General features: G+C 32.5%; 1 protein-coding gene across 1 annotated transcript in view; it reads right to left on the reverse strand.

Annotated features, from left to right (window-relative positions):
* Window positions 1-9,442: 9,442 nt before the first annotated feature.
* Window positions 9,443-10,440, reverse strand: part of TMX1 (thioredoxin related transmembrane protein 1) — a 50,750-nt gene continuing 49,752 nt past the window's right edge. The window contains exon 4 of the mRNA XM_044659942.1: window positions 9,443-9,621. Within this exon, the coding sequence (XP_044515877.1) occupies window positions 9,443-9,621 (179 nt within the window). The remainder of the gene's footprint in view (window positions 9,622-10,440) is intronic.

Below are 10,440 nucleotides of genomic sequence, written 5' to 3' on the forward strand. Positions count from 1 at the left end.
GTACATTAATTTGGGTAGGATAGTCATTTTTATTATGTTAGCTCATTCTACTCATGAGTAATTAATGTTTTTCCAGTTGTTTAGATCTAGTTTTAGTTATGTGGAAAGTGTTTTGTAGTTGTTTTCATATAATTCCTGTGTATGTCTTGGTAGATAGATTTCTAAGTATTTTATCTTGTTTAGGGTGATTTCAAATGGCATTTCTCTTTCTAACTCTTGCTGCTGGAATGTGTTGGAAATAGATAGAAATGCTGATAATTTATGTGCGTTTATTTTGTATCCTGCAACTTTCCTAAAGTTGTTATTTCCACTAGCTTTTTAGTTGATTCTCTAGGATTCTTTAAATAGATCATCATATCATCTGCTTGGTCTCTTCACTGACTATTTTAATACCTTCAATTTCTTTTTCTTCTCTAATTGCTACTGCTAGTGTTTCTAGTATAATGTTAAATAATAGAGGTGATCTTATTTGGAATGCCTCTAATTTATCCCCATTGCAGATGATGCTTGCTGATGGTTTTAGATATATACTGTTAAATATTTTTAGGAAAGGCCCTTCTATTCCGATACTTTCTAGTGTTTTCAATAGGAATGGGTGTTGTATTTTGTCAAAGGCTTTTTCTGCATCTGAGATAATCATGTCATTTTTGTTGGTTTGCTTGTTGATATGGTAAATTATTGTGGATGGTTTTCCTAATATTGAACCATCCTTGCATTCCTGGTATAAACCCACCTGATCATACTGAATATGCTGGAGACTTTTTGCTAGTATTCTATTTAAGATTTTTGTATCTATGTTCATTAAGGAGATTGGTTTGTAGTTTTCTTTCTCTGTTCTTGGTCTGCCTGGCTTTGGAATCAGTACCATATTAGTGTCATAAAAGGAATTTGGTAGAACTCCTTCTTTGTTTATTATGCCAAATAATTTGTATAGTATTGGGATTAGTTATTCTTTGAATGTTTGATGGAATTCACTTGTGAATTCATCAAGCCCTGGTTCTTAGGGAGTTCTTTGATGGCTTGTTCAATTTCTTTTTCTGATATGGGATTATTCTATTTCTTTTTTTGTCAGTCTAGGCAATTCATATTTTTGTAGATATTCATCCATATTGCCTAGATTTCTCTATTTATTGCCATATAATTGAGCAAAAATATTTTTAATGCATTAATTTCCTCTTCATTAGAGGTGAGGTCTCCCTTTTCATCTTTGATACTGTTAATTTTGTTTTCTTCTTTCCTTTTTTTTTTTGTTAGATTGACCAGTACTTTGTCTATTTTATTTGTTTGTTTTTTTTAAGCACCAGCTTCTAGTCCTATTTATTAGTTCAATAGTTCTTTCACATTCAACTTTATTAATTTCTCCTTTAATTTTTAGGATTTCTAATTATTTTCTTCTGGGAATTTTTAATTTGTTCATTTTCTAGTTTATAATTTACATGCCCAATTCATTGACCTCTGCCCTCCCTAATTTTTTAATATATGTACTCAAGGATATAAATTTCCCCCGAGTACTGCTTTGGCTGCATCCCATAGATTTTGGTAAGAAGACTCATCATTATCATTCGCTTCAATCAAATTATTAATTGTTTCTATGATTTGTTCTTTAACCAATTTTAGAGAATCATATTATTTAATTTCCAATTAATTTTTGGTTTGCCTCTCCATGTACCCTAGCTAATTATTATTTTTATTGCATTATGATCTGAAAAGGTTGCATTAATTATTTCTGCTTTTTTGTATTTGTTTGCTATGGTTTTATGCCGTAGCACACGGTCAATCTTTGTGAATGTACCATGTGCTGCTGAAAAGAAGTTGTATTCCTTTTTGTCCCTATTTATTTTTCTCCATATATCTATTAACTCCAATTTTTCTAAGATTTCATTCACATCTCTCACCTCTTGTTTTTTGGTTTGATTTATCTAGATCTGATAGAGGAAGGATCAGGTCTCCCACTAGTTTTATTTACTTGTTTTATTATCTCTTTTCTCCTTAAGCTCCCCCAATTTCTCTTTTAGAAATTTGGATGCTATGCCATTTGGTGCATTCATGTTGAGTACTGATATTTCCTCATTGTCTATACTGCCTTTTATCAGGATGTAATTACCTTCCCTATCTCTTTTGACTAGATCTACTTTTACTTTGGCTTTGTCAGACATCATAACTGAGACTCCTGACTTTTTCTCAGTTGATACCCAATAGATTTTGCTACAGCCTTTTACCTTTACGCTGTGTGTGTCTACCTACCTCATGTGTGTTTCTTGTAAACAACAAATGATACTATTTGGTTTCTAATCCACTCTGCTATTTGCTTCTGTCTTATGGATGAGTTCACCCCATCCACATTCCGAGTTATTACCAGTGGTGTATTCCCCAACATTTTGATTTCTTCTCCTTGACCTGCCCTTTTTTCTTTCACTATTTCCTTCTATATCAGTGTTTTGTTTTTAATCAGTCCCCCTAATCCCCACCCTTATTTTATTTCCCTTTCTCCCCCCTCCCTTCTTATTCCCCTCTTTTTTTTTCTTTAGGGTCTTTTTGAGTTCCCACACTCTCTGTCCCTAGTATTGCTTCCCTCCCCACCAGTCTGTTTGTTACCCTTCTACTTCTTTATAGGGCACGAATCAATTTTCTATCCCAATGGGTCTGATTGTTCTTCCCTCTTTTAGTCAATTTCAATGCATGTAAGAATTAAATATTTCCTATCTCCAACCTATTTACCCTTCCAGTGTATTGGTCTTCTCCCCTGCTCCCACCATGCACTTCTTTATAAAATATAAATTTACCCCATTTTGCCTCTTTTCCCATTTCTCTTAATATTATCCTCTTTTTTTACCTCTAGTTTAATATATATTTATACATACATGTATATATCTTGACATTTTATCCTATACAATTTGTCATTGTTCCCTCTAAGTATACTTCATCTAGTTGTCTTAATAATAATTTTAAGAGTTACCAATATCAATTTTTATTATAGGAATACAAATCATTTGAAGTTATTGGGACCCTCAAAAAAAGTTTTTTTTTGTTTTTGTTTTCTTCCCCTTCTCTTAATTACTTTTTGGTGATTCTCTTGAGTTCTGTGTTTGGACATCAAAATTTCTGTTTTTTTATGAATGGTTGGATGTCTTCTATTTTATTAAATGACCATATTTAATAATAATAATAAATAATAAATTTATTTAAATTGGGTCACTTTGAGGTGGTGATTTCTTGGAGTATGGTGTCTAAATCCTTTTAAAAATTATAACTTTACAGGTGTCCAACTATTCTTATATTCCAAGGAAAAGTTTCTCAGACTCCAGCCAAATCCATCAAAAACAATCTTTTTCCTCTATGTGAATAGTCTCAAGGTCAGTTATGAGATGAATGTGGCTTTTTTACTATTACTTTTCTCTCTTTTTTTACTTTTTTTGTATTTCTAAGCATTTTTTAGCAGTTTCTGGTTATACTACATTCTTATTGTGATGACTAAAAATTTCAAGAGACTGGCTTCCGAATAAGAAAATAAATTTATCAGGCTTGCAATTACAAATAAATTGGTCAGTGATCTCTGTAAGTGATCAAAGACATTTCATTCAGTCTTGAGTCGTTAAATACAATTTTGGAAGATCATTATTCAGCCCTCCTCTGGATAGTCCATTGTTGAATATCTAATGAGGATGTGAGCCAACATTCTCTAGTATATTCCAGATTCTCTTATTATGGGTAAATTACAAATCCAATTCTAAGATTCCAATGTTTAAATGAAGAAATCAGGTTATTCATGGTTAAGAATGACCTTGTCACTACTAGAGCCAAGCCAAGATAGTGGAGAAGGTACATAGACCTGCCTGATGTCTGCTAATTGCCCTCAAAACAATTTGATATATTGCCTCAGAATGAATTCTGGCAGAACCCATAAAAGGATGGAATGAAATAATTTTTTAGTCCAAAATAACTTAGGCAGCCATCACAAAAGAACTATCACAACAGGATGGAAGTGGATCACAAGCTGTTATGCCAAGTTACTTTCCACTTCAGCGAGCCAGCACAAGCCTTAGGGGTGGTTGAATCATCAATAAAGGCTTCAGGCACTCTCAATCATAGACAGTAAGGAGGGAAATGGAGAACTGCTCTGAACAAGATTAAGATTATGGGTTCCTTTTTGCTAGCTCTGAGTGCAAGACTCTTGTTATATTGCCCATACCCAAAACCAGGTCACAGTCTTGGTCATGGTACCAGGGCAAGAAGAACTATCACATATTAGTACTTGTAGCTACTATGGTACCAGTGGACCGTGGTCACAGTACTAAGGCAGAAAAAAGTGGTGAGCACTGGCTGGGAGAGTATTAAACATACCTCTCCTTATATCACACCATCTTAGAAGAAATGAAAACTTACAGATCTACAGACTAGCTCTGAAGACAACTGTACAACTGGCAAAGAACCTAAACTTTGGAATAGTACTTCTTTTACCATACGAACAGAAGTTTAACAGTATTTTAAGTTAAAAGAAAAGAAAATGCCTGGAAAATGAGGAAACAAGAAGAAATGAAACTGAAAAAAATATGTACCTCCAAAAGGAGATATGTGGATATAGAAGGACCCAGAGGGATTGATGATGAAAAACCCACCTAGGGCCCTTCCCAGGGCCAGTGAAACGTGTAAAACCCCTTGAGATTATAAGAAAACACATATTTATTTTGCTTATTAAGGTTAGGGAACTGATAAGTTAAAATCCAATATGTCCCTGAATCCACAAAGCTCTACCTCTACCCACTTTCTACACTCCTCTCACAAGGAAGTCCTTCTGATCTTCTTAAGCACTAATCAGCTCCCTCATCTTTCTAAAAACTCCCAAACCATCTAATTTTCTAGACTAAGAAGTCTAGATTTTTTTATCAACTAATCTTAGTTGTCTCTAAAGGAGCTAGTGAGAATGGACTCACAAATGAGTCCTATCCCAAGCCTGGGGTTGGCTTCTTAGATAAAAAACCCAAAGTTTCAGATGTTAAACCCTTTTGATTTACCTTAGCCAAATTGTCCACAGCACTGCAGGGAAACCCAGATCTCCTCCTAAGTGTCTTCCAAGTCCAAACCCTCCAAGTTTCTCCACGAAACTATTCAGTTACAGGAGCAGATGGAGCAGCCATTCCCCCTTCCAGTTCAGAGACAGGACTGTTGTGTAATGACAGTTAACTCTCAAACCTCCTCTGCAGTGTCTTATCCTTTTAGAACCGTTTCCCAGGATTCATGGCTAAATTCTCCTCTCTCTCTTTTAGAGACAACTTTTGTAGTTTCCCTTATCCCTTAGTCTTTATATTCTGTCCTCTGAGCATGTGAGCAAATCTATAGATTTGTCATATGTTCATCACTATATAAATCCCTCCTTATTCTAAACCTGTTATTATATCCTACTTACCTAAAAATTCTTACATTAAACTTAACTATCTACTCTATCTCTATCATCTACCTTACACTAGGGATATAAATTAGGGAAAAAGGAAATTACAATAAGCAATTACCTAAGCAAAACCAAATACAAAATTTGCAATAACAATAGTAAAATCCACATGTAGAATGTAAAAGAATATAAACAAGAAAATAAAAAATTACAAAATGCAAAGTGTTAATTTAATCAGCAGTGGAAGGTGCCCTCAGACTATTATATCATATTGAAAAAACTAAAACTGGCAGAAACAAAAAAAATTTTTTTAATTGAAAAAGCTAAGGATAGTATCAAGGAAGGACTGAAATTTAAGGAGTTAGATTTGGAACCTAAGTCCAAGTCAACATTCAGATCCTGAAAACCTGCCTGGGCAAATAGTGGTCCAAGCCAACTTGGAGAAGTCTGGAATCTAAGCCCAGGGCAGTCTGTGATGAAGTGGGTTGATCTGTGCAGGTTCAGAGTAAAGCCAGGAATCCTAGTCTGGGCTTGGGTTGAGGACATAGATCAAAGTTTGGGGTGGCTGATAGTACTAAGGGGGACCCAGATCTTTTAGCCTAAACTCAGGGCAGAGCTCCCAGACAGGGCAATCAAGGGTGTGCCTGATTAGTGTACAGTAAAACCTCACTTACACCTAAGCCTGAATTTAAAATTTAAGTAGTTCCTCACCTGATTAAGATCAAAGTAAGATGAAAAGCTTACAATCAAGCCTAAGGCAAGTCTTTGAGCTATCAGCATCTCAAGGATTAACTGAATCAGCAAGAGGAGGGGGGTCTCAGAGCTCTTAGCCCTCAGACCATCACATCATCCTCCAAGAACTGAAACTGGTAAAAACTCAGAAAATAAGCTAAGAATAGCATCAAGGAAGGACTAAAGTTTAAGAGGGTACTGAAACCTCCAAGAAAACATAGCCTACCTATAATTAGTTAGGAAAAATGGGCAAACAAACAAAAAAAAGCACCTAACTCTAAAGAATTTTTATGGAGACAAAGAACAAGATACTGACACAGAAGGGGACGGTGAAAGCAAAGCAAACACATGCAAAATCCAAAATAAAAATATGTATTGGAAACAGATTCTGGGAGAGCTCAAAACAGACTTCAAAAACCAATAAAGAGAGGCAGAGGAAAAGTGGGGAAGAGAAATGAAAGCCATGCAAGAAGAAAGGAAAAAGGAGAACCAAAACCTGACAGAGGAAAATCAGGCTTTAAAAATTAGAACTGAGCAACTAGAAAGAATGATTCCATAAGAAATCAAGAAACAATAAAACAAAACCAAAAGAATGAAAAAACAGAAGAAAACATGAAATATCTTATTAAAAAAACAACTGATCTGGAAAATAGATTCAGGAGAGACAATTTAAGAATTATTGGACTATCTTAAAGCTTTGACATCACAATACAAGAAATTATCAAAGGAAACTGCCAAGATATCCTTAAACAAAATAAAACTGAAATGGAAAGAATTCACAGATCTTGGTCCAACCATTCTGGAGGGCAATTTGGAATTATGTGTAGAGCTTTAAAAGAATGCATGCCCTTTGATCCAGCCATACCACTGCTGGGTTTATACCCCAAAGAGATAATAAGGAAAAATACTTGTACAAAAATATTTAGAGCTATATTTTTTGTGTTGGCAAAAAATTGGAAAATGAAGAGGTGTCCATCGATTGGGGAATGGCTGAACAAATTGTGGTACACAAAGACTGATACATTATGGCACAATCAAATGTAATAGACTTTTCTGCTAGCAGCAATGCAATGACCCAGAACAATCCAGAGGAACTTATGAGAAAGAATGCTATCCACATCCAGAGAAAACTGTGGGAACAGAAATGCAGAAGAAAAACATGATCAATCACACAGTTTGATATGGATATCATTAGGGTTTTGATGTTAAAATATCACTCTACTTCAAATACGAATAACATGGAAATAGGTTTTAAACAATGATACATGTATAACCCAGTGGAACTGCTTGTCAGCTTCAGGAGTGGGGAGTGTGGGGTGGGGGGGAATCATGACTTGTGTAACCATGGAAAAATATTCTAATTTTAAAAAAAAGAAAGAAATAAAACAACCCTAAAATATAAAGTGATTGAAAAACAAAACACTATCTTCTCCCAAGATATTGAGACATTTAAATGTAGTGAAATATTCCTATGACCATTTCTTACAAATTCAAATCAATTTTCTTTATTTTGTTTTAATATACAACTAAAAAGTAATTCATTTTTTAAAGTTAGTAAAATATTTAGAAAAATTTATGGACTGTTTTTTTATAAACTTTTAAATACAGTGTAACATAAAAGGTTTTTTACAAACTTTTAAATACAGAGTAACATGAAAGGTTAGGTCATTCTTGAAATTCAGGAGGCTTTTGTTTGAAAATATTCACTATTTAAAAGAAAATCCTTCTAAAGACTATTACACACAAAATTAATGAACTCATGACAATTACACACAAAATTAATGAACTCATGACAATATTTCCTTCCACAATAGTGGAAGGAAATGACTTCAGGAAGTGTACAACAAAGGAAGATTGTTTTTGAAGATCTAAACTATTTTTCTCTGGTGGCTTATGGTAAGTTCTGTTTCTTCCTGTATCCTTATTTTCCTATCAAGTCACAATTTCTAGGATTGAACCCTCTAAAATATGAATAAATTTCTCCAGTCATGTTAAGTAATTAAAAATTAACAGTTAATATAGTGAAAATGGAATGTCACTTTTTGCAAAACATGGAAATGTTATTTAAAAAATCCCTGTAATGATATGTATCAAACTTGGCAAAACTGAATTAAGACCTTTCTTTAATGGAAACAAAATATATCAGTGCTTAGAAATAAATTGTTTTTTTCCATCCTCTGGAGTTTTTTACTAGTTACCAATAAATACTAATTTTAAAACAACTAAGTTTATAAAATATTTTCTGAAGAGTTCATAATTTAAAATATAGTTAGCCCCAAGGTGGTTCAGATGTTAAAATTGTCAGTAAGTTTTTAAAAAAAAAAGTCATTTAAATGAAAAGCATGGTAATAATGACACTAAATAGGACTCCACGAGTGATATCAATATCAATAGACAATGCTAAAATTTTATAAATATCTCAACATTTTCATTTGCAGGAAGAAAATGAAATTTGTAAAAAGAAGCCCTATTATGAATTATCTAAAATTTAAGATAATAGTTTGGATCCCAGATTATATGAAAAATATTTTCCTTCTCTTCAAAAAGATCAGAGTGTTATATACTAAGAAATTTAAAGGATCTTTAAGGTCATAGGAAATAAAATTAATTCAATCCTGAGAAAAATAATTGAGTTAAAATATATATGGGATATAAGAAAATATATAAAGAAAGAAAAGCATAAAAGATATTTTTGTGGGAATGAATATTTTAACTCTACAGAAAAGAACCAATAAAAGCCATGATTGCTACCCATTAGGGGAAATTAAAACAAAACATGGAATTCATCTATTCAAAATCATGTATAAGAAGTACTCTAATTAAGAGCAGTCACTTTCATTAACAATATTAATGTAGACATGAGGGAAATTTGGCCTACATCCCTACAAAAGATAAAAGTTTATGCAAAATATATTTTCTTTCCAAGACACCAAAAAATTCTCATGTAAGGCGAAGTTTTCCTTAATTTTTTCTAATAATGAAGAAGAAATTTTATATAAATAACAAATTGTTTTCTCTAGGATAAATTGATTAGCATAAACTCTTTAAATTCTTGTAGAAGGTAATAAAATGGACCTATAATTCTCAATTTATATTTAGAAACAAGATATCACTGAAGAAAAAAAGACATTTGTTTTATTACTATTTTTAAACCCTATTTCAGGTTTCCATTAAAGATGCTAATATTATTTTTTAAAGGTAAACTGTTGAGTCTATTTAAAGAATATTTAAAATGCTACAATGTACAAGTCAGTTATTTCAAAATAAAAGGTTAACATTTTTCATACTTTTTTCAAAATAATTTTTAAGTGAACTAAAAACAAACTAAGATTTATCCACTACTGAAAGAGGGCTAACAATGCGTTGTCTCATTGCAGTCTGTGAAAAGTCTTTTTTTGATGGATTTTCATTCTCCAGCTCATCATCTGAAATATCTTCTTCATCTGCTTCTTGGTCTTGTTCCAATTTTTTCAAAAGACGAGCAGATTCTGGAAGTAGTTTTTCTGAAGAAAAAAAAAGTATACACAGTTTAAGAAGTGCAGAGAAGTTTAAAAAACTTTATAGAACAATCTAGATCTTTAAAGTGAAATAAAAATTTATGTACTGTAATATTGCCTCAACTCCTATTTATCAAAAGCTTGGACTGCCACCAAAAACAATAAGTTACTATAAATTATTTGCATGTTTTCAATGCACAATCTGAGATAGAACAGTAAAGACTGGAAGAATTAATCTATCCATAACATTGCTTACTAGCTTCTTAAACTATAATCTCATGTAGTCATTCAATCTCTGCTAAAAACACTCAGTGAGAGAACTCTTTACCTGGCACATGTCAAGTTCATAATAAGTGCAGTTAAAATCATAACAAAATTTTCTTGAAATAAAATTTCATATTTTAACAAGTATAAATTGTAAGGAAGTTTTTCCTTATGTTTTGGGCTGAAATGTTCTTCCTTAGAACTTTTATTTCTTACATCTAGTTCTCCTTTCCAGGATAAAGGGGAAGTTTAAGTCCCTCTTTCACATGACAATCCTCAAATATATAAAAATAACTATTATTTTATAGTTGTTGTTCTCCAATTTAATTAATTCCAGTTAATTTACCCAATCTTAATATAACATATTAATATATATATTATATATATATATATTATATTTACTCTTTGTTTTCTTTAAAATTTAGACTTGCCATAACTATTTTATAGAAGACCTTAAAATACCAGTTTGGGGATCCTATGCAATTTTCGCCTTAGCAACTCTGTTCTCAGGCCTAATATTAGGACTTGTGAGTATATCTTTTCTCAGAATATTAGGAAAAT

This window comes from Gracilinanus agilis, chromosome 2 (genome assembly GCF_016433145.1).
Source record: "Gracilinanus agilis isolate LMUSP501 chromosome 2, AgileGrace, whole genome shotgun sequence".
In the NCBI taxonomy this organism is placed as follows: Eukaryota; Metazoa; Chordata; class Mammalia; order Didelphimorphia; family Didelphidae; genus Gracilinanus; species Gracilinanus agilis.